The 25,985-nt window shown below is 43.5% G+C and overlaps 1 protein-coding gene across 1 annotated transcript in view; it reads left to right on the forward strand.

Annotated features, from left to right (window-relative positions):
- The window catches only part of dnm1a (dynamin 1a), a 313,554-nt gene that overhangs the window by 218,225 nt on the left and 69,344 nt on the right, over positions 1-25,985 (forward strand). The window contains exons 14-15 of the mRNA XM_067249828.1: positions 3,889-3,900; positions 25,521-25,634. Coding sequence (XP_067105929.1) covers positions 3,889-3,900; positions 25,521-25,634 — 126 coding nt within the window. The remainder of the gene's footprint in view (positions 1-3,888; positions 3,901-25,520; positions 25,635-25,985) is intronic.

Raw genomic sequence — 25,985 nt, forward strand, 5'->3', positions numbered from 1 at the left:
AAAGTACTGTAGATGTACTTCCTTAATAATATCATCTTATATTGTACATTACACATCACAATTGTATGTCATATCACAAAGTAAAATGAGTAAATAGTTATCACCCTGGCCTCTTTGCTTGTGGCGTTTCTGCAGCTGCCTTGCAGTAAAGCAGTTAGCTTAGCTATCTCCCAGAAGTTAACGAGCTGCTAAACTAATGTTCTGCTAGAGGTAGTCACGCGAGTTTTCGTGACGTTAGTGACATAAGTAGCGTCATTGACTGTGGCTAGCAAGTTAGCCACCGTTAGCTTCACTTTTCGCCACAAAAACTTAATTTCTAGTTAAACCGTGCAACGGAACGTAAATACAAATACAAGCAACTCAATCGCTACCAAGATGAAACTTTTGACACCTAGGTTGTCTATGTAGTCCAAATATTGACTGAGACTTAGGCATGGGAAAATAAATAAATAAGAAATATATATGTGAGAGAACAAAGGTTGTGCCCTTGCCAAAGGCAAAGCACACCCAATTTCTGGGGAAATTGTAGGGTGTGCTTGCTTGCAGATTGGTCCGTTTATTAACTGCTATTTTTACAACTGATATTTCTGTACATTTTATATAAAAATGCCTACTTATTATTTATGAAGATCGCATAGATTTAAAAGCATAGACTACATTTGATGCTGCTCATGTACAATTCAAAATACAAAAGGTGAAGTGTAGCATGTCCCTGTACTTACTGTCAGTCGCTCTGGATACGGGCGTCTGCTAAAATGACTAAATATACTGTAAATGTAGAATGAACTTAACCCATATGACTAAAACATCACCTTAATTTTTTCCCTTCTACAGTAGTGATATTTTCAAGCATTTAGCCCACTCATATTGCATTCATTCATTAAGAACCACCTTTGAAACAAGCTGAACCCCCTTGAAACAAGCTTTTCTAAGTAAAAACGTTCTCACCGGCAGTATTACAGTATTAGCTATATGGAATCGCGATTGAAACAGTACCATCTGTTAACTGAAAATATGCCCCCAAAAAACGTAAATAAGCTTGACATTTATTTCGGTGGAAATGGCTAATTCAAAAGAAGTTTGCTGGAAGTAGGGATGCGTATTGATAAGATTTTAACGATTTCGACTCCTTATCAATTCCTGCTTATCAATTCGATTCCTTATCGATTCTTTTATCGATGTTCCCCTCTACAGCCATAGGTCTGTGGGTCCTGCACCCCCCCACACACACACTCGTTCTAAACGAATTTCTCAAACTGGCTTTGACTGGCTCTGAAATGAGCTAATACCTACCACCTCTAGGCCTCTTCAGGCCTCTGTTTTCAAAACTAAATCTAGTCAGAGATAGACACTTTCAGTTTCCTTGTGTTCAAGCTTCTATTACTCAAAACCAGTAGGACAACAGGGGAAATATGTTCAGTGTCACCTTTCAAAAGAGACCATTTACATGCATGTACTCCAAATGGTTCAACAGCTTTCAATGTACTTTGGGTATGTTGTTTAGGCGTTTTCAGGCACATTTAACAGTACTATTAAAAGGTTAAACAATTAAAATGCTAAGTTTAATAATGGATTAAAAATCGATATGCTCAGTTTAATAATGCCACACGCGAACGTTTGCTGATAACACACGCCGCGCCGATAACGTGAAATTATCAATAAGTTCAATACTAATGGGAGACAAATGCCGGAGCTAAAATTTATGCTTCAAACTACGGGACAGAAGATAACTAGATCGACTACACACAATAAAGGCAAATTGCTTCACAGTAACAAGTGGTTGTGATCACTTTTGAGCAGTTTAGCTCTACCATAGATAGCTAGAGATGAAGCGCGAACGTTAGCTGCGCTGCTGCATGCATCGAACACATGACGTTCCAGTAACTTTATTCCATGCTGTGTGTTCAAATGCTTCTTCATATTTGTAGTATTTCCTCCCTTCGACGAAATAGACTTTTTACATGCGTTACAAGTGGCGTTGTTGTCATTTTGTCGTGTGAAATACAACCAAACTTTAGAACGCTTCTTCCTAGTTGCCATGTTTGCTGCAGTCTGTCTATGCGCAAACTTTTACAGTTTATTCAGACAGAGGTTCGCGTGTCCCATTATTAAACTGAGCATATTGATTTTTAATCCATTATTAAACTTAGCATTTAGCCAACTGTATCAGAAGTCTCTTTCCCGAAATTCAGCCTTGGTGCAGAATTACAGCCACTACTACCAGTCCCACAAGGAGCTTTCCTCAGAACGCGCTGTTTTGGTGTCTGTAGCTTTAAATGCTAATGAGGAGCGGAGGGGCGGCACCATGCGCTAATGTTTACAATGGATGTTTCGCAATGGCTGTAGCCCCGTTGCTGTAAGATGCCTCAAATTTGCCCATTCTCATCTGATAACCCTGGTTTGCAGAGGTACACACTCAGTCATTTCAATGAGGGGAAAGGCAGATATCGCGCGCGCCATAACACCAACAGCAGAACGGTTATCCAAATAACAAAGAAGTGTACAACACTCACGTTACAGCATGTGTATTCACACACATACTTGATACTATACCTTTCCATTAGCGTAACTCAGCTGTTAGTTGCAGAGCTAATGTTACAGCCACATTCTAAGGGTAGCAAGCTAGGTAACCATATACAGTAAAGCTACAAAATGATATAGCGTTAGTTAACTTACTTGTCCGAGGTTAGTAGCTGGACAAAGGAGAGTTAGTACTGATCCAGAATTTAATTTCAGCAAGGCCAGTTTTGTATTAGCTCAAATTGAAGAAACAGTCGTGGCTGAAGTGTTTGGCGCAGACATACAAAACAAATGTGCCTACAACAGAAGTTGTGTAGGCGCATTTGTAGAGAAAATAAAATTAAGACATTGGGTCTTTAGAGGCTCGGATGAAGGAACTGTAAAAATATTTTTGTTTTCCTTTGTACATCCAAACTGAGCAAATGTAATGCTTCGTTCGTTTGCAAGCCATGATGTCTCTCGAGGATAAAAACAATTGCACGGTCGTAGCTCAGTTTCTTATGGGCGGGCCAGATTCTCTGGTCGGGCAAAGCAGAGAGAGGGGAGGAAACCTTCCTCCTTGTGACGTCACGAAGAGGAGATTTTCAAACAGAGCAATTGAGCCTTCACTTTCTCAAAGGCGGAGAAGAACACCCAGGGCTTGGTTTACACCTATCGAAAATTCTAGCCACTGGGGGACCAAAGGCAGGCTAAGGGAACTCATATTAATGTTAAATAACCTCCTAAAGTGAAGTTTTCATGTCATGTCACCTTTAATCAAATAAAACTTAATTTCCCAACAACAAAATTGTGGCTAATGAAATTACTGAGTGGCTAGTAACTTTGGAAAACCACTAGCCACAATGGCTGGTGAGCAAAAATGTTAATGTCAAGCACTGCCTATGAACATTTTAATCTGCTAGACAAGTGGGTTCCTCTTCGTTCTTTTGGTGAGCAATCTCACGTGCCATACTTACCGAAGTCATAGAGCCAACCAGCTAAATAGTTATTTAGCACTAGCGTTGCTACCTAACTCATTGTCATGTCCTGACAAACTTAGACAGCACAGAATAAAAATGTGACACTGTCCAAATACTTTTAGGTAACCGTGTAAAAGCAATGTACTTTTATGGCCAGATGCCTGTACAGATGCTATAAGCATGCAGAAGGACTTGTACTGGTAGGACAATTTAATAGTTTCTTGGGAGGTTGACTTTGTGTAGTTTTGTTGTGCTGCATAACGACTTTTCTCTTCCAATTCACAAGTGTTGTTTTACCAGATATATTGCTCATTACAAGTTGGTTGTGTTTCTCTGTTTTTTTCCCCTCTCCTAAGTGACTTCTATGTGTCTGTGCTTACCCTCTCTTGCTACATAATTTCTGTTGCAGGATGAGATCATGGTGAGTAAAAGTATGTGTGTGTGCTTGCAAGTGTTTATTTCTGTATGTGTGTTTTTATAGCGCACTCAAAGATGTGTGTAAGAGTGTGTGTTCCTAGCTGTGTGTGTTGGTGAGTTTGTCTGTGACTTTTCATTCAGTGCGTTTGCTCCAGTATGTGTGTGTACATGAATCTGTGTGTGCACAATTGTGCACGGAGAAGGCCTCTTCTTACTGTAGATAGCCTAGTGGATACTGCTGTCTCGGCATTAGATTTTCTCATCTCCTCTTTCTCCCTCTTAGCAGCCTTCTTTCCCAGACACCTGCTCCCATCTACACACACGGTGGAAAAGTAACAGCATGCAAGACGCATTAAATATAATTCTCTAAAATGCGTCTTTGACTACACAAAACAGACAGAAGTTAAGACAAAATGTATTTCCCTCCACTGTTATATAACATACATATGTTAATTATATAAAGAAGATCTAGTACATTATTGAATAGTACATCTAGTACAGAAGTACATCATTGGATATCTTAGACTAGCCTGGTCCTAACCAAACTCTCGTACATTGCATTTGTACAGAGTCTGGCCTCGCTCCATTGACAAGCGTTGACTTCCTTGTAGGCGGGTACTCTGTTGAAGTTTAAAACTATTGGATCTGCCCAGAGCCACTCTGATCTGCCATAACCAATCGCTAGCGTTCGCCTTAGCAAATTCCTTCACCACTACTGTAACAGAGCTAGCTGCCGTAGCTGGAAAATCAAACTGTTCCCGAACCCCGTGGGGAGGAGGGCCACAACATCATGGCCACCAACAAAACTCAGCAAAACTTGTTCTTACTCTGACTTTAGCTGTTGGATATTCAGCAGCGTTGCCACAACGGACCGAATGGCTTTGCTCGCATCTTTCTCCGCCGCCATTACGGAACTACAACACCAACTAGCGCACGACATCAACGTCATCGTTCTCAGCCACTCCCTCTGTTCGCTGATTCGCCGGTAGAAAGTCAACCTGAAAAATCTGACTTCCATACCTCATGGCCAGACATATGTACAGAAGCAAAAATAAAATTGAGCGGAAGTACGTAGGAGGGCAGAGCCAGGCTAATCTTACACATAGGCTGTGTCTACTACCGCGCACTTGTGCACTTCGAGCACTGACTTTCAGTGCTTAGGGCGCTTACACTGACAGAACCAGCAGAATTCAGTGCACTGAAAGTACCCGGATGACGCACTGCAAACGGTCAAAAAAATGCAGTGTACAACGATGGACACTACTCGCCCTAAACGGGCGCCATATTGGCTACGTAGCGGAAGAGGAGGAGCCCTTTCGGCAGCTTTTCATTTCATGTCTAAAATAATGGCGGACCAAATGACTCGCGAGCAGATTCTCCTTAGATTTGCGGGTGTCACAATCAGATTTGCGTCCGTCACTTCCCGCCAAGTGGTTAACTTAAGTGTTCCATTTGAGACAGCACTACTCAGCGACGGAGTGCACTACAGATGTAAGTGCACTGTATTGCAGTCAGGAATGTAGTGGGGGGTAAACGCACGTAAACGCTGTTTACGCACCTCCCGAAATTCGGAAATTGCGTTTATCCACCTCTAAATTGCAGAAATTGCGTTTATCCACCTCAAAATAGCGTTTATGCGCGTTTACGCACATCTAAATTCCCTGCGCCTCGTATTCTGCCGTTGGAATAATTCGAAATAAATTTGGTGTAATTTTAAAACACCAAAGACTAAATTTAATATTGTTTAATATATAAACGCTGTCGTCTGAATCATTTCATCTGCGCTGTATGGTCTCTGACCCTCCAATCAATGCGTTGCGGCTGCGGCGGCAATCAGGATCCACGAAGTACACACATACACGTTGTGGATTAGTCTACCTGTTCGGAATGGATTAATTAGCCATGGATATCAGGCGATTTTTGAAGAGACCATCGAGTGCTCCCACTCCCACAGATGCCCGCAAAAGGCCTCAAGTACAGAGTCAATTCACGTTTGTAAACGTTGTTTTGGTTTGCACAACATCGCATTAAGACAGGAACAAACGGCTAGCCTACCATTATTAACGTTCTTATAAATACGATGATGCACATACAAGCCAACCTTACCGGTTCCATCTAAATAGGCCTAATGAAACGTAAAAATGAAACAGGGTTCTCAAGCCTCTGTGAAGGGGATGAAATGCATGTGTCTCACGGTCGATGCGTGGGGGGGGGGTTGAAACAGACGTGAAAGCTCATCTGGGGGGGGGGGGGTTGACGACCCTGTAAATAAATAAATAATGAAATTCATAGTTTACCCACCTCTATTTTTACCACTACACCACTGATTGCAGTGCACTTAGTAAAGTGCGCGGTAGTAGACACAGCCCTGGTTTCTTGGTAAATAGACACATGCTCTATATCACGTGTCAAACTCGAGGAAGCTTAAATGGTGAATTGCAGCCATCCCCAATTAGCGGCCCACGGGCCAGATCCAGCCCGCAAGAGCCAAATGTCTGGCCCACGCTGACAGCTTTAACTCTATTCATGCTGCCAGTTTTAATGCAAACTATCCAGAAAAACCTGACCAGCGCAAAAAAAAAAATTGCAAGCATGTTAACATTATACAAGCACTCGGGTTTAACTAGGCTATGTGTAAAACAACATCGGCACAAAAGAGCGCAACTGCTGCCTCCTTACACGTTTCTTGGAAGCTTGCAAGAGCTAAGTTATTCGCCCATGCCTAGTTAATTAAACAATGTGCAATCGACGTGGCTGCCTAAGTTTTAAACTAAGAGAAAAAGAAAAAATAGTTCCGCTGTTGGCTAACACGGCAACCAGAGGAGTCGAAGTTTTAGCGGAGGAGTGTTTTTCCAGTCTACTCACCGATTTGAGGAAAACAGAAGCATTCTCACTAGCAAAAGACTCTTCCTGTGACCGAACCGACATGGATGGTCTGTTGTGTTTGCTGGAATTTTTGTTTGCTGACTGTGCACAGAATATGCTCCAGGGGCATTTCATAATTAAATAGTCGGTTTTGGACAAATTTTGTTTCAAGAGTAAATGTTTCTCTTGTGTGACACCCAACACCACTACTAATAATTATAAAATCAAAATAGAAGTAACATCCGCCATAAAACTGTAGCCAAAAAAACAACATGTTGGCCTGGCATTGACCAAATTTTGCCATTTTACATTTACATGTATGCATTTAGCAGACGCTTTTATCCAAAGTGACTGCCAAGAGAGAGCTTTACAAAAGACCATAGGTCACTGATCATAACAACGAGATAGCCCCAAACATTGCGAGCAGCCAAAACATGAAGCATACATTGTGGAAAACCAAATAAGTGACAAAGGGAAGAACCATAAGAGCATGCAGTTACAAGTTGAACAACATGAAACTCCCCACAAGAGTGACAAACCTACCACATGCGCATTTTCAGCCAAGGTCCCCGGCATTCAACCCAAGTTGTATCGCTCTCCAACTTGGTTAGAGTACTCAGCCAAGCTAGCATGTTTCTGCTTCCCCTGTCGACAAATTGTTTTACCATTTCATAAATAATGGAGGCTATGCTTGAGGAAATCATTTTGCTTCCACTTTAGATTAAAATAGATAGGCTAATAGATTGACAATAGTCCAAGCCCCATGGTGCTATCATGTATGGTTCAAAGATTATCAAGGTTTACCTCTTTACATATATAGGCAAACTACTGAAAATTATATCAATAGAATCTAGAACTAACCAGTCAGAAATGGAACACACAAATTATGAAATTCAAGTTTATCTATTATTACTATTCACTTTTATTATACAAACTAAGCTAAGGGGAGGCAGTCAGTTGCAGAGGTCACATCCAGCTTGTGAACATTTCACCCTCCGCTTTTTGTTGACCCCCTGGTAAAGTACCACAATTACCGCCAGCTGATGAAGTCAGGATTCCGCAGGTTGATAATTGGGTGCTTGCTTATAAGCAAGCTATTGTTCGCGCACGTCTTGATCAGACAAGAAGACACACTCGATCTTTCTATCAACGCGATTACTATTGATCAAAACAAGGATTCGGCTGTACTTGAAAAATACTATTAACCCTTGTGCTGCCTTCGGGTCACATGACCCAAAGGTTCATAATGAACCATCGTTGTGTTTACCCAATTTTACCCAATACAAAAACAAACTAGAGAGGGTACCATTTCTGGGGAAATTGTAGGATGTGCTTGCTTGCGTCGGTTGCACAGCGGTCCGTTTTTGAATGACATTTTTACAACTGATATTTCTGTATATTTTATATACAAATGCATACTTATTATTTATAAAGATTACATAGATTTAAAAGCATTTTTTTTTTTTGCTGCTCATTTACAACTGAAAATACGAGTGAAGTGTAGAATGAAATAGATGTCTTCTCATTTCCCCTGCAAGAGGCAGCCTCATCGTTGAATCAAAACGAATACATTTGGCAGACCGGTGTAAAAATTGACTTAATCTCTATGACTTTAACGTCCTTTTAAGTTTTTCCCTTCTCGTGATATTTTCAGGCATTTAGCCTACTCATTGCATTCATTCATTAATAAAGAACCCCCTTTGAAGATTATTCTACGACGTTACCAGCAGTAGAAGATGGAATCGCGATTCAAACAGTACCATCTGCTAACTGAAAATATGCCCCACAAAACGAAAATAAACTTGAAATTAATTTTGTGGAAAATCGCTCATTCATAAAAAGCTCACTGGTAGCGATCACTGTCAGTAACAACGCAAAATGCGATATAGCCCTGTGCAGTGGCGTTTTTATATGTAAAAAATTGGTGGGGCACAAACCATTTCGAAATATAGGATACATACCATTAAAGCTACAAAACTCCCTCTTGCTACTGATGTGTTTATTTAACACATCAACAAACAGCGTGGCTCCACAAAACACTTTTAAGGACAGAGCGGCTTGCTTCTACCAGGTGTTGTAGTAGCCTACACAGGCCTATTTGAGAGACCTTCTTGTGTAATTGCTCTCCTTCTCTCACACACACATGTAAAATTACCACTGTCACATTTGCAAACCTAAATTAGGAATGCAACCAAGCTCAGAACCAATTTGCCTACAGAGCCATACCTGAACAGCAATGAGCTCAACACCACTGACGGCCCCAACAAAGCGGAAATGTTTTGACTAAAGGTTCAATAAACACTAAAATAACATGGGGGCTTGTTTCAATAACTATATGGGGCCCGCCCTACCCACATAAAACATAATAGAGCAGAAAGCGCAAGGATTCCTGTTGGTTTGCATCAATGGTTTATTATTTAATTATGTGCACTTTCATCTTCATGAACAGGCAACTAAACATAGAAATAATCCAACCTTATGGATTGGATTATTTATCCAACCGTTTTATGTTGGAATAAGCCTCGCCCTTTCGGTAACTTCACTGCTTAGCTAATTGATTAGCGCAGTATATTTTCAGCTGTCTGGGCTGACTCAAACATCCCCTCAACTTGAATTATTTAGCAAAAGCAAACAAGAAAAAGAGTCTGACTGACACTGAACCGAACTTAGACTACTGGTATCATAAATAGCAATGATGGGCTCCGCGTTTACATTTACATTTACATTTTAGTCATTTAGCAGACGCTCTTATCCAGAGCGACTTACAGTAAGTACAGGGACATTCCCCCGAGGCAAGTAGGGTGAAGTGCCTTGCCCAAGGACACAACGTCAGTTGGCATGACCGGGAATCGAACTGGCAACCTTCAGATTACTAGCCCGATTCCCTCACCGCTCAGCCACCTGACTCCCTATGTTTCAGCACGGTGGACATGCAGGTCACCGGGCGCAGGGTTAGAGCTAGCTCTACAGATACTGGACCAAAGAAAGAGGTCACTTTTGGTAGACTGAATAAGCTTTTCTTTTGTTGTCCGATATGTTCAGCACCACTGGCATATGTACGTTTCATTTCTTTTCCTGCTCAAACTAACATTTTAACCTTCAGATCGCGGACACTGGGGTAGTAAACGTCACCATGGTAACCGCGAGTTCGACCAATCAGAGATATCAGTGTTGTTTTGCTTAGGATTTTGGGTAGTGTAGTATTTCAACAGAAGATAGCAAAAAAGGACTACTCGCTCTTCTTCTTGCCGACTAATGTTGGCGCCAGACAGACAGACAGCCAATCAGGTATGAAATGCAAGATGACGTTGTGGTGGGGCTACCGGCTCTCTGCCCCACTTGGCATCAAATTCGTGTGATCTACATTGATGGATTAGAATTCTGAGCATGCGTATTAATACTTTCCCACGTCCAATGTACATTGCATTGTGAGAGAGGGGCTAGCCCCACCACGCTCTTCTTTTTGCAGACTAATGTTGGCGCCAGAAAGAAAGACAGCCAATCAGGTCTGAAATACGAAATGACGCTGTGGTGGGGCAACCGGCTCTCAGCCCCACTTGGCATCACATTTGTGTGATCCACATTACATTACATTCTGAGCATGCGTATTAATACTTTTCCTCGTCCAATGTACATTGCATTGTGAGAGAGGGACTAGCCCCACCAGAGCCCCACCTTCACGATTAGCCTCTGCTAACTCGAATCGGCAGAACGCAGTTTGAAGCAACAAGGCAGGGACCAATGAACAGGAAATAAAATCCTAACACAAACGAATGAAACTAAACAATTTAGGAAGATGCTATATTCATAGATAATAAATGATTCGAAGTAAACGAAAAAAAAGATAAATAAAAAATAACATAATTTGGTTGCAGTTCTTTCTGTTGATAACAGGTGGGGCACTGCCACCTGCCCCTAATGACCAGTCGCCACTGGCCCTGTGTGGAGAAGCTGCCCCGGTAAATTGTACTACTACGGTACAGTACTAGACTGTTCGTCTTGGTAGCGATTGCGTTGGTTAAATTGGATTTAACGTTCCGTTGTACGGTTTAGGCTGAAATTAATTATTTTCATGAACAGATTGACAAAGTTTAGGCTGTGGCAATGAAGTTCAGGTTAGTAGTTAGATAGACTTTTGATTTAAGTAAGGGGAGTGCCGAACATGTTCTGTCGCCGTTTGACTTACTAAACAGCTGTTTTTGTAGTGTCTCGCGTAGGCTACAGCGTTGCAGTGAGCTACACTGGTTTGAAACCACAGGTAATGATAATTTCACCCACAAATCGTTTACTTGTAATCTAATGTCATAATAAAACCTACAACGAAAATGTATTTGTGAGGAATGTTTATTTTAACGATTGAAAACAGATGCATCATAGACCACTGTAGCATTTGTTGCCCGGGCAACAGAGGCTAATGTCATGATGCTAATACTTCAGTGAAATAGTAGACTACTGTTTCCGAATGTACTGTAGATGTACTTCCTTAATAATATCAGCTTATATTGTACATTACACATCACAATTGTATGTCATATCACAAAGTAAAATGAGTAAATAGTTATCACCCTGGCCTCTTTGCTTGTGGCGTTTCTGCAGCTGCCTTGCAGTAAAGCAGTTAGCTTAGCTATCTCCCAGAAGTTAACGAACTAATGTTCTGCTAGAGGTAGTCACACGAGTTTTCGTGACGTTAGTGACGTAAGTAGCGTCATTGACTGTGGCTAGCAAGTTACATTTACATTTAGTCATTTAGCAGACGCTCTTATCCAGAGCGACTTACAGTAAGTACAGGGACATTCCCCCCGAGGCAAGTAGGGTGAAGTGCCTTGCCCAAGGACGCAACGTCAGTTGGCATGACCGGGAATCGAACTGGCAACCTTCGGATTACTAGTCCGACTCCCTCACCGCTCAGCCACCTGACTCCCATGTTAGCCACCGTTAGCTTCACTTTTCGCCACAAAAACTTAATTTCTACTTAAACCGTGCAACGGAACGTAAATCCCAATACATTTACATTTATTCATTTAGCAGACGCTTTTATCCAAAGCGACTTCGAAGAGAGAGCTTTACAAAGTGCATAGGTCACTGATCATAACAACAAGATAGCCAAAAAACATTGCGAGTAGCCAAAACATGAAGCACACATTGTGAACAACCAAAGTAAGTGCCAAAGGGAAGAACCATAAGAGCATGTAGTTAAACAAGTTACAATTAAACAACATGAACCGCTATAAGTGCAAGTGTACCTGTGGAAAAAAAAAAAGAAGCAAGCAACAGTAATAAAAACTATATATCACAGCGAGAACAAAAATTTAAAACAGTTACCACTAACCACAAGAGCAACAAGTCTCTAAGCAAGAGTCATTGTGATCCTTGAGGAAACTAACATCGGGTCAAGCGAACCATTCCTAAGTACCGTACTCCCGGAACAAGTGCGTCTTGAGCTTTTTCTTGAAGGTGGAGAGACAGTCAGTATCTCTGATGGAGGTGGGGAGTTGGTGGGACCACCAGGCGGTTGTCTGAAGAAGACCGTAGGTGACGGGTGGGGGTGTAAGGCTGCAGGAGAGACTTGATGTAGACGGGTGCAGTCCCGTTCACTGCTCGGAAGGTCAATACCAGGGTCTTGAATCTGATACGGGCCATGATAGGTAGCCAGTGGAGAGAGATGAGGAGCGGGGTAACATGGGAGCGTCTGGGTAGATTGTAGACCAGGCGGGCCGCTGCGTTCTGAATCCTCTGAAGAGGGCGGGTTGCACATGCTGGGAGACCAGCGAGCAGCGAGTTGCAATAGTCCAACTTGGAGAGGACGAGTGCTTGGACTAGCAGCTGGGTGGAGTGCTCAGACAGGTATCTCCTGATCTTCCGGATGTTGTAGAGGGTGAATCTACACGACCGGGAGACCGCAGCAATGTGGGCCGTGAGGGAGAGCTCGTCGTCCATGGTAACCCCAAGGTTCCTGGCAGAGGATGAAGGGGTCACCGTCGCAGATCCCAGGGTGATTGAGAGATCGTGGGAGATGGAGGGTTTAGCCGGGATGATGAGAAGTTCTGTTTTGGCGAGGTTCAGCTGGAGGTGGTGCTCGGTCATCCAGGCGGAGATGTCTGTGAGGCAGGCCTCAATCCTAGCTGAGATCCCCGGATCGGTCGGGGGGAACGACAGGTACAGCTGCGTGTCGTCAGCGTAGCAGTGGTAGGAGAAGCCATGGGAGGTGATGATTGGTCCAAGTGAGGTGGTATACAGAGAGAACTGGCGAGGTCCTGACAGTTTGCCTCCCCAGGAAACCTGGTAGGATCTTCCCGACAGGTAGGATGAGATCCACTGGACTGGAGTGCAGTGCCAGTGATGCCCATCTCAGAAAGTCTGGCGAGCAGGATCTGGTGGTTAACCGTATCAAACGCTGCAGAAAGGTCCAGCAGAATGATGACGGATGACCTGGAAGCCGCTCTGGCAGACTGGAGGGCAGTGGTGACTGAAAGGAGGGCAGTCTCTGTGGAGTGGCCAGTCTTGAAGCCTGATTGGTTGGGGTCAAGCAGGTTGTTCTGAGAGAGAAAGTTAGATACATCACGTTCAATTGTTTTTGAAAGGAAGGGTAACAGTGATACCGGTCTGTAGTTCTGGAGGACGGCAGGGTTAAGGGAGGGTTTTTTGAGTAGAGGGGTAACTCTAGCCTGTTTGAAGGCAGAGGGGAAGGTGCCAGAGGTAAGAGAGGAGTTTAGGACATGGAGAAGAAAAGTTATGATGGAGGGGGAGATGGTTTGAAAGAGAGGGGAGGGGATAGGATCAAGGGGACAGGAGGTGGGGCGATGAGAGAGAATGAGGTCAGAGATCTCTGCCTCAGACAGGGGAGAAAAAGAGTGGTTAACAAGATGTCTGTGGCAGTGTTAGTGGGGTGGGTGGGACGAGAACTCGTCAATGGGGGGGAGGGAGGATGTTACAATAGAGGAGAAATGGGAGGGGGATAAGGAGCGGAGGTTGCGCCGGAAAGTTACAAGGGGAGGGGAGGTAGAAGGAGTTGGAGGGAGAGAGATAGAGAATTGGATAAAGTAGTGATCAGAAATATGCAGTGGGGTTACAGAGGTTAAGTCAGTGATACAGTTACGTGTCAGGATGAGGTCTAGCTGTTTGCCTGCCTTGTGGGTCGCCGGTGTGCTCAGCAGCGTCAGGTCGAAGGAGGTCAGGAGAGACAAGAAGTCGACGGCCTGCGTTCCTTGGAGGTGGATGTTGAAGTCCCCAAGGACTATCAGGGGGGTTCCATCATCCGGGAGGACGCTGAGGAGCATGTCCAGCTCCTCCACAAAGTCGGCTAGCGGGCCTGGTGGGCGATAAAGAACAATTAAGCATGCTTTGATAGGATCAGTTAGCATTGCATAATGGTGTTCAAATGATTTGGCAGTAACAGGGAGTGGTGTGGATGTGTATTTAATATGTGGGGAAAGAAGCAACCCTGTCCCACCACCCCGCCCGGTTGAGCGGGGTGAGTGAGTGAAGGAGTGGTTGACGGAGAGAGCAGCTGGAGTTGCAGTGTTCTCAGGGCGGATCCATGTCTCTGTCAGCGCCAGGGCATGAAGAGAAGCATGAGATGCAAACGCTGGGATGAAGTCTGCCTTGTTCACAGCAGACTGGCAGTTCCAGAGCCCTATAGAAAGAGAGAGGGCAGGTGGAGAAGATCTGGATAGGTAGTGAAGGTTAGAAGTTGACCGTATATACTTTGTGATATATCTACGTCTACGAGTAGTGTAATGAACAGGAATGCTGGAGAAACACATGCTAGCTATGAATATGTTCTAGGTAGAATAGAATTGATGCTTATCAGAAGAGGTGATCCGCCTCGTCGACCGTCCTCGGTGGACTCCCGCAGGTAGACTCCCTGTCAGTGGCGGCCGGGACTTTGCAGAGGCCCCCCCGCAAAGTTGGAGCTCGAGGCCCCTCCCCTAAATCCACTCAAAATGTATCTCCATCCTATCTTATACATTGCTGTCTACCTTTAAATATAGCCTATATTCACCAATGTGAGAGAAATAAAAAAGTTAAAAAATAACAAAAGCACAATAGCAGCCTATTTGTGTGGCATTCTGCGGAAACCGTCGGATGTCGCGGCCGCGCGGTCATTGCTGGTTATAAGCCATAAAAGATCGAAAATTGTTTTCTGTCAAAATTTAGATTTTTGATGTTTTCTATAGTTAACACCCTAAACTTCATTGTAATGTACAAAAAGTATAGCTTCTGAAAAACTGTTAATTTCAATGTTTTTTGGACATGTCAGCTAGCAAGATTTCCAAGCCATTTCAAATCAAATGCTCAGTTTGCTTGCTCTTTTGAGTGCTGCAGCAGCCCCAAACAACTGATCAATGAAGTCAGGCTGTTAAACTTAAAAATAACTTGCTGAGAAGTTATTAATGTAGCCTATACTTAAACTGACATTTACATTCACAACGTGATTACGAACAAAAGGATTTACTTTCCATATTCGCCACAGAATTAGAATGAAAGTTGAGTGGAATGCAATTTTCACGGTTATCACTTTATTGACACAGGTCAACTTTAAAATTATGTAACTTCAGTTGTGATAAAGATATCTGAGTGATTTAAACATATTTGTATTCAGGATAGTTTGTAGTTTCCAAATATGTATAATACCCAGAAAGACCCAAATGTTCACGATGTGAAGAGTTTCCGCAGGCCGCCACACATTGTCATTGTTCAAAACCAAAGACAGCACTAGCCTTCTGATAGTTCAGCACCAAGGATAGCATCGTCGAAATAACACACAATCAATGGAGGAAAGGAAAACATTTATTCTTGCCAATAAGTAGGCTAAGCAAGTATATTTATTGTTGGTTGCTGGTGAAGACGTGCTGCTGCTAGCTACCTGCGGCTGCGGTAGTGTTTCGTCTGGAGATGTTGATAATATTCCTCTCTGGCTGGTCTAAATAAGTGTGTAATCTTCGGGTGTTTTGCTCGAGCTTATTCAGACAACAGTTTATTGCTGCGCTTTTGAGCACCGCGTGCATATTTTCTTTTACTCATGTCTCTACCGTCATCTAGCAGAACGTAGCGTAATGATTAGCATTTTTTAAATGTGCGCGTTCAATAGGCGTAATGGCCCAAAAGGCACGTAAGATACGCAAAAGCCATTGTTGCCAGATTCAGGGATTTTGAGACTATTTAGCCTATTTAGATTTGTTACATTGCCTACATTACGGAATTCCTTTACCTGGCAGTTGAAACTTGGGGCTCTAAATGAGCGCCCTCAAAGTGTTTTCCTTGTTTTTTTTATATATATATTTTTTTATATAGGCCTAGTCTGTTTTTTGATATGCAGGGCGGGGCCCTTAGGGCGTGGGGGCCCCCCGCCTTGCGGGGGCTGCGGGGGCTTCCCAGTCGCCACTGCTCCCTGTCTTTGTTCGACCGAGTCTTCGTGCACTGCGGCTGCCAGACGAGGCTGCCTCTGCAGTGCTACTCGCCTAAATATGCTAAAGGCGCAGCTGACAATGGCCCTAATTATGTAAACAAAGCCAGGGTCTCACTCGGCGGCAAGTACCCTGAAACTCGATCTCTAGCTAGCTACCTATTGACCAATTTAGCTGCTATACCCTTACCCTCTGTCCTAGAGGCAAAGTTTTAGCAAAACACAAATGAATGAAACAAACTCTGGTTACTTACAGTCAGATGGCAGTCACGAAGTACACTCAGTAAGACACTATTCGCTCTGAATAGTAGCAACTCAATCGCCACCAAGACGAAACTTTTGACACCTAGGTTGTCTATGTAGGCCAAATATTGACTGAGTTTTAGGGGGGCAAAAAGAATAATAACTAGAAATGGCTGTTCCTGCGAAACAGCAGTGAGAATGCTGAAAACCTGAATGGGGATAGCTGACCATGCTAAAAAAGCTGAAAAGTTATGAGCTGAAGCTTCAAAGCAACCGAAAGGTATTTTTGAAAGGGGCTGGAGCAGCATTCCAACAATGATTTGAAAGGATTTACCATTACTTTTTAAGGGAGAATAATTTGCACAAAAACCTTCATATTTTAAAAAGTATAAAAGTGAGAAATGAGAAAATACCCGCAAGCTGAAAGCTGAAATGAATTTCAAAAATGTGTGAGTCACACAAAAGAGGCAGTGTGAACTGCATCATCTTATCAAAGCTAAGAGCTAAAATAGCCTACAATGCGGGAGAAGCTGAAAGCTGAACTGTTAAAAAGAAGAAGAAGTAGGCTAGCTGGTCGTAACAAGAGGATTATCGTTTTAACAGCTGAAATTATAGTTGGGATAGTAATAGCAGTAGCAGATGTAGCCTAACATTGAGTGCGTTTACTCGGCTTTCTTAGTAGGATTCAATGTGTTGATTGAATGAAACATACAGCAGTAGGGCCGACACAGGAAGACACGGCGACACTTTGTTGCAGAAGGATGATGGTGCAAGTTTTGTCCGTGGAGCATACAACGATTAATAAAAAAGAATCATGTAGACGCGTTTATTGAGTAATCGCATAACTAATTACACATGTAAACTGAATAATCGTATTATTGGCATAAACCGACAATTGCTAGTAATCGGGTTTCTCATGATCAAGTAAACGCACCAATCACCTGTGTGAGAGACTGAGTGGTGCGTGTCTGTCGTTGCCACGGTGATGGTGCAGCTATGAGGGAAGAGAATAACAGAAATGTAGCTAGAATCCACACCTCAAACAAGTTAACCTAGGCGCAAAACTGTACGTCCAATCCAAAAAATAAGGATATTTTCCGAGACCCAAGACTCTGCCGAAACCAGAGATGTCCTTTATATGTCTGTGCGGTCAGAAATACGACTCTACCGGCAGTTTCAAAATCTTGTTCTTTTTGCTTTCTCTGACGATTTTGTCACCAGATTTGCATTGGTCTCTATGGGGCGAGAGTTGGACTTTGTCTCGCTTTCGTGGGGCTCTGAACAAATGTGTACGTCTGTTGGATTCAACAGACAACTGTCTACGACCATCACAAAATTAGCTATCTATTGATCCAAAAATGAAGCATGAAGAGCGAAAATTGTGGCAATGCTGACAAACAAGAAATATTTTTTCAACGACATCCGAAGCTGCCCTCCACTCTTAGCGTTTCAGTCTGCACTCTAGGGTTTCACGTACACACCCATGTAAATCTCAGAAACGGCTTGAAAAAGTCATGAAACATAATGAGTGATATTGAAGAAAGTTGAATAGATATCAAAAAGCTGAATTATTTAAAAATAGTTTAGGGTTTTGTCAACATTTTAAAGTTTAAATGGTGGCTCTAGCTGAAAGATTGAGGAAGAAGAAGGATTTGGAAGTTGAAGACATTTAAAGAAGTTTGAGAGGATTTGAAAGAAAACTCCATTGGAAACCCATGTTAAAACTATTATGAATATTGATTTATATTAATTCAAGAATAAGAGGTACAAAGCTGAAAAGTCACAGTACCCGTGGCCTGCTGAATTTTTTGATAGCTGAACGGTTTTAATAGCTGAAGATTTGAAGGCGCTGAAAGGTGCCACGGAAGAAATAGAAGATAAATAATAATAAGTTGAATAAAGATTCAAAGAATAATACTTGGAATGCTGAAGCAGCATTCCAACAATAAAGAGAAACAGGAAAACAATAGTGAGAATGTTTAACAGCATTCTCACAATAAAGAGAAACAGGAAAACAATCATTCTCACAATAATAAATATATATGTGAGAGAACAAAGGTTGTGCCCTTGCCGAAGGCAAAGCACACCCAATAAAAATAATTCTCTTTTAACCTTCGCAATGTGGGGGGTCTGAGACAGCCCAACGGTTAAAAGAAAATGCTTCACTTTGTTTTTGCATGCGGTAAAGTTGTCGCAATACCACGGTGGGTCACAATGACTGATGGGTCAGAATGACCCGAAGATAACACAAGGGTTAAACGTATTCGCGGACATGCACTGCACGAGTGATTAATTGCGATGACGGCTCCAATATAAGTTATAGCGAGCACATATAACTTTATATATATTTTCTAATCAATACATTGATTAGAAAATTATTCCCAGGTGTTTTCCAATTTCCTTTTTATTTTTTTCGTGCCTACACTATATATTAGCATTCCAGGTTAAGAATACCAATGGAGGCTGCGTTGGAAATCGTTAATCAAACGTTTGTTAACATTTTGAGTGGAAATTTAATTTGCTTTTGTTCAGGTGTATTCGTGCATTCTGAGAATTTGCATCAGCTGTGTGCTTGGCCATCAAGTGGTATTTCAGACTGGACGTGCTGCGATGATAGCTCAGTTCACAACGACAAAACACAGATCACTTTGGTCGTCAATGGTACCATTTGGCAACTTTTTAAAAGTAAACTTTCCATTCAGAATCTTATTGGCATTTTGTCGTCTCGTGCTCGCCATCCACTCAAAACTTAACGTTAGCCTACTACTCTTTAGCCGGCTCGCAAGCCCAAACAAGTGTGTGCGGCATGCCAGTTGTTTTGTTTCCGGTCTAGCTAGATCCGGTGTAGTGTTGTAGTTTTTTTTACGTTACTAGTTGTTGCAACAGCATGTGAAACAAACTACAAAGTTTGCTAGGCCAAAAAGCACGTTAATAACGTGTTTAACTGACAGCACAATTTATTTTACATAAACCTCAAAAAACTATTCTGTGCTCAAATAAAGGGCAAAACATTTCGCTCTCGCACTATGCGTGCTCGCATTAAGTGTGGAAGTACCTATCAGAATCAGAATCAGAAAGGGATTTATTCGCCATGAAAGTTTGCACAGACAAGGAATTTGCTTTGGCAGGAAGGTGCATACAATAAACATATACCTAAAATTTAAATATGTGGACTAACTATACTAAGGGTACATAAACTAGCAGTACTAAGTGGGATAAATATAAGTTGCCGTAAATTACAATATAAAAATACAAAAATACAAATATTACAAAAAATACAAATGTACAAGATACCATGTTGTGGTGCAGTGCAAAAGCAGTGTGTTTTAAGCAATAAGTCATTTGAGTCAGTGTGGTCCCTTGGCCTTGTTGAAGAGGCCAACAGCGGAAGGGAAGAAACTGTTTTTGTGGCGTGAGGTATTGGTCCTGATAGACCGCAGCCTTCTGCCGGAGGGGAGTGACTGAAACAGGGAATGTCCAGGGTGGGAGGAGTCGGCCACAATCTTCCTCGCTCGCCTCAGGGTCCTCGAGGTGTGCAGGTCCTCGAGGGTAGGCAGATTGCAGCCAATCACCTTCTCAGCAGTACGGATGATACGCTGCAGTCTGCTCTTGTCCTTGGCAGTAGCGTACCAGACGGTGATGGAGGAGGTGAGGATGGACTCAATGATGGCTGAGTAGAAGTGCACCATCATTGTCTTTGGCAGGTTGAACTTCTTCAGCTGCCGAAGGAAGTACATCCTCTGTTGTGCTTTCTTGATGAGGGAGCTGATGTTCAGTTCCCACTTGAGGTCCTGGGAGAGGATAGTGCCCAGGAAGCGGAAGTACTCCACAGTGTTGACTGGGGAGTCACACAGGGTGATGGGGGTGAGTGGGGCTGTGTTCCTCCTGAAGTCCACAACCATCTCCACTGTCTTAAGAGCATTGAGCTCTAAGTTGTTCTGGCTGCACCAGGTCACCAGGTTGGCCGCTTCCCACCTATAATCAGACTCGTCTCCACCAGAGATGAGCCCAATAAGGGTGGTGTCGTCCGCAAACTTCAGGAGTTTGACGGACGGATGACTGGAGGTGCAACTGTTGGTGTACAGGGAGAAGAGCAGAGGAGAAAGGACGCAGCCCTGAGGTGATCCGGTGCTGATGGACCGGGAGTCAGAGACTTGTGTTCCCAGCTTAACGCACTGCTTCCTGTCAGACAGGAAGTCTGTGATCCACCTGCAGGTGGAATCAGGCACGTTCAGCTGGGAGAGCTTGTCCTGAAGCAGGGCGGGGATGATGGTGTTGAAGGCAGAGCTGAAGTCCACAAACAGGATCCTGGCATAGGATGCTGGGGAGTCCAGGTGCTGTAGGGTGAAGTGGAGGGCCATGTTAACTGCATCGTCCACAGACCTGTTGGCTCTGTAGGCAAACTGCAGGGGGTCCAGTAGAGGGTCAGTGATGGATTTAAGGTGTGCCAGTACCAGGCGCTCGAAAGACTTCATTACCACAGAGGTCAGGGCGACGGGTCTGTAGTCATTATGTCCTGTTGGCCTTGGCTTTTTGGGCACAGGGATGATGGTGGAGGACTTGAGACAGGCTGGCACATGGCATGTCTCAAGGGAGGTGTTAAAGATGTGGGTAAACACCGGAGACAGCTGGTCAGCGCAGTGCTTGAGGGTGGCTGGAGAGACAGAGTCCGGCCCAGCTGCTTTGCGGGGGTTCTGCCTCTTGAAAAGTCTGTTAACTTCACCCTCCTGAATGGAGAGAGTCGTCACTGTAGAGGGGGGGAGGTGGGAGGCCTCCTGGGTGGGAAGGGGTAGTTCAAGACTGACCAATTGTCTTTCAAATCTGCAGTAGAACTCATTCAGGTCGTTGGCCAGGCGGGAGTCGTTAGTGGAGTGGGGGGCTCTGGGCTTGTAGTTGGTAATTTGCCTGAGCCCTCTCCAGACAGAAGCAGAGTCGTTTGCAGAGAATTGGTGTTTTAGCCTCTCTGAGTACAGTCGTTTAGCCTCCCTCACCGCCTTGCTAAACCTGTTCTTTGACTCCTTGAAACTGTCTTTGTCCCCACTCCTAAACGCGGCCTCTTTCTCTGACCTCAACCTTCTGAGTTTAGCTGTAAACCAGGGTTTGTCGTTGTTGTAGCTTACCCTGGTGCGTGTTGGTATACAGCAGTCCTCACAGAAGCTGATGTATGATGTCACAGCCTCTGTGAGCTCATCCAGACTATTGGTAGCAGTCGTGAACATGTCCCAGTCAGTGCAGTCCAAGCACGCCCGCAGATCCTCCATAGCTTCACTGGTCCACTGTTTTGATGTCCTCACAGCAGGCTTACAGCGCTTTAGCTTCTGCCTGTATGCAGGAATCAGGTGGACCATGGCGTGGTCAGAGTGACCCAGTGCTGCTCGGGGGACCGCATGGTATGCTTTGCTGATTGTAGAGTAGCAGTGATCCAGGGTGTTTCCTTCTCTGGTAGGGCATTTGATGAATTGTCTATATTTTGGGAGTTCTTGAGTGAGATTGCCTTTGTTAAAGTCGCCTAGCACAATAACCAAGGAATCCGGATTTTCATGCTCCACACTCAGTATCTGGCTGGCGAGCACACGTTGAGCCTCGTTAACGCTAGCCTGCGGAGGCATGTAGACGCCAACCAGAATGAATGATGCAAACTCTCGTGGCGAGTAAAAAGATCTACAGTTAATAAAAAATGATTCCAGATCAGGAGAACAGTGCTGCAGAATCACTGTCACATCTTCACACCAGCCACTGTTAATGTAAAAACAAATACCACCGCCTTTCGTTTTGCCAGAGAGCACAGGGTTACGATCCGCTCTCAGCAGTTTGAAACCTGCTAGCTGTAGCGCAGAGTCTGGGATCAGTTCACTCAGCCATGTCTCCGTAAAGCACAAAACGGAAGATGAATGAAAGTCTCTGTTTTTCCACACCAGTAGCTGAAGTTCATCCAGTTTGTTGCTCAGTGAACGCACGTTGGAGAGAAATATCCCCGGTAACGCTGTGCGTGCCCCACGCCGACGGAGTCGCACCAGAGCACCGGCTCGTTTGCCTCTCCTACGGCGCTTCGCTGCTAGGACAAAGCCGAGGGTGGCTTTGACTATAATTCCCACTAATTCCGCCGCTGGAAGCAGAAAAGTGGGAAATAAATCCACAGGAGTTGTAGTCCTGATGTTTAGAAGTACTTCTCTAGTTAGAGAACCCCGGAAATCTTGGCAGAACACTGAATTAACAGACAAAACAAGACAAAAAAGAGCGCACCTAACGACCGAGGCAGCCATCATCGGCGCCATCGCTATCTAGCATCACAACAAATCCAGAATACGTCCTAGGTTTGGGCTAATCCCAGAATGTTTACAATGCCTGGCTCCGTACCTGATTAACACTCAGATCGATAAGCAGTCTCAAAAATGGTAGGCCTATCAATATAAAAAATAATACGATCCCCTTTCGTAATCATGACACCCCCAAAAAATGTTCACTGCACCCCCAGTCAAAGCAGGCTGCATCCGGCCCTGGATCGAAGGCAGTTTTAATAAAGATGGGAAAGTGAATGTTTGTGCTTCAAGGAGACAAACCAGTATGTATTTTGTGTTATAAGGCGATTTCGGTCATTAAAGAGTACAATCTCCGTCGGCATTTTGACACCAAACATGGAGATAAATATGCCAAATTTATCCTCCCAGAAAAACAGAAGATTGTTCAAGGCGGACTGCAATTGCAGCAGATTAGGCCCTATGTTCACAAAACTACAATTAAAACACTATGGGCCTCATGTATGTACATTTGCAAACGTGGCGTTATTAGCACCATGGCCAACCCGCAGATTGCACACCCTGTGATACTTCAGTTTACGTTGTATTTACAAAACCTGCAGTTCATCGGGTAATCAGCACCTTTCTTAGCCCACTATACCGTAAATTGTGAGCATTTAAACAGCAATTGAATGGGCCTCCTTCTCTCTATCATGCATCAGCCACCAAAGTCAAAACAGCGAAAACAAAGATTTAGTGATAACAAAATGTATGTGCTTGTTCATGAGGTAACAGCGAATTAAAATATTATACAAGACCAGAATTCTACACCGACACCAAAAAATTCAATGTGGACCGAAATTACAAATTCCAGTAACTGTAATATAGCATGGCTGCTTAATCTGTAACGCGTAATGATTTAGTGGAAAAAGTGTGATCCTTGTGGCAAAAATCCTTTCAGATCGTCTCCTCGGCCTATGTCTTCGTTTGGCTCGGATTACTGCTGGAATTTCACCAGAAAGCATATGCGAGGGAACCCGCGTGCATCCAGGTTTACACCTGCTTTTAAGAGGCACAGAATTTTCACTGCAAAATAGAGGTGCACTTTCACAGGCGGTTTTTGTACATACCGCGGAATACATAATCAGGCGCACTTTACACATCCCCTCCCATCTCTTTATGGGAAACTCCCACTTTCCCCTTGACCCTCCCGTGAATGCATATGCATGATACGGAAAAGCGCAATTTGCCTTTTTCAGTTCCCGTGACAGGCAGTGTCCGCCTTGACCTCAGTGCGGCATGTTTGCACATACCTCGCCATGCTTTTATGTGCAAATTGCAAAACAAATACACCTGAAGTGGGCGCAAAAGCGTTAGTACATGAGGCCCTATGTTTTTACATCGTTACTGACGTTACATCGTAGTTACAACTGGCCCTTTGAGGGCAACCATAATGCTGATGTGGCCCTCGGTGAAAATGAGTTTGACACCCCTGCAGATACAGCTGTTGTTGAAAAGGCTGTCAAATGAAAACTCAGAGACAGAGAGTAAGAATGTGGTGGAGAGAGAGAAGGTGAGAGAAGGAAGGAATTAGCAAATTACGGAAACCTTTTGCCATAATCTTTAAGCCTCAATTCTATATCTTAATTTCAGATACATACTCCCTGCCTCTCTTTCTGACTTTCTTCACTTCACTTCATTCTGTCATTTAGTTTTTCTGTTAGACCCTCAGTGTAATTCAATGGTTCCTTTCCTTTCTATCTTGTCATGGATGGAGAGGGTAAAGTTGTTTGGCCTTGGCCACACAGTCAGTTGCTGTGATGAGGCAGGGTTCATAGTTTACTACCACAGCCTCCGGAGGCCAACCACACAGTACAACTGCTTAAGAAATAGACTTTCTCCTCCCTTCTCTCCGACACACCCCTTAACCCTTGTGTTATCTTCGGGTTATTGTGACCCTTCAGTCATTGTGACCCACCGTCGTGTTGCGACAACTTTACCTCATACTAAAATAAAGTGAAGCATTTTCTTTTAACCGTCGGGCTGTCTCAGACCCCCAACAGCGCGAAGGTTAAAAGAAAATGCTTTTTATTTTGTTTTGTATTGGGTAAAGTTGTCGCAACACAACGATGGGTCGTTGTGAACCTTCGGGTCATTGTGACCCGAAGGCAACACAAGGGTTAAGCAACACACACACAGAAAACAACCAAGCATCTCCATCACAGCATGTGTGTATATGGTTTAAAATCTAGCTACTAAATATTAGCCTCTTTCACACCCCATTCCACTCATTCCTGCCCCCTTCCCATGCAACATGCACACACAGACGCACTATTTCTTCCTATAGCCATCTTTAGTGCCGTTGGGAGCATGCTGGTACCCTGTGTTAGGTCTATGGCCTTGCCCCTTGCACTCTGTGATGCGCTCAACAGAGTGGCACAGCTTTATAACATTTTCTCCACATTCCCACTCAGCCTGAGAGAGGATCAATTAACGATCGGTTTAAGGTAAATAAAAGACAGACACTTACAGTAAATGCACACATGTACACAAAAGTATGCACACACCGTTCCATATGGTATGAAAGAGACAATGAGATAAATAGAGATTGAGAGAGAGATAAAGAAGCAGTCATTATGTTGCAATAGATATTTTGCTATGATAGATTTAGGTTATGTAATTTATGCCCCCTGTTATCACAATGTAGTTTTAAGTACTTCCACTATGGACAGTACAGACATGATTCTCCAAAATGCTTTAAGCACAATATAATGTGGTAATGAATGCATTACAGAAACATTCCAAATATTTTTCAAGTTATGAGCATTGTGTTTGTCTCTCTAATTTCTCTCCTCGTCTTCTCGTCTGTTCCAGGTCATCAGGAAAGGTTGGCTGACAATCAATAATATCGGAATCATGAAGGGAGGAGCCAAGGAGTACTGGTTTGTCCTCACAGCTGAGTCACTGTCATGGTACAAGGATGATGAGGTAAGGCTTTAAACCCCCCCCCCACACACACACACACACACACACACAACCACTGGCAGGTGAGATTGTGCTGTGTTTCCTCTTGAAAACGTTGTGTGTGCTGTGAGTTTCTTGCCCTTCAACTATGTGTTACATATTAAAAGTATGGCTTTCATTAGTTCACATTCATGTAATGGAATGATATCTACTGGATATTTTTGGGATGTTTTACTTCAAGAAACATTGCAGATGATTGTAGGGGCCCTTTGGTCTGATGGAAAACGGGTCAACTTTACCGTGCATTACACTGGGTTTTCAGAGACTTGTTCTTTAACCACATAAACCATCTTCTCCCAACCATATCGTCGTTCC

Source organism: Osmerus mordax, chromosome 14 (assembly GCF_038355195.1).
Source record: "Osmerus mordax isolate fOsmMor3 chromosome 14, fOsmMor3.pri, whole genome shotgun sequence".
In the NCBI taxonomy this organism is placed as follows: domain Eukaryota; kingdom Metazoa; phylum Chordata; class Actinopteri; order Osmeriformes; family Osmeridae; genus Osmerus; species Osmerus mordax.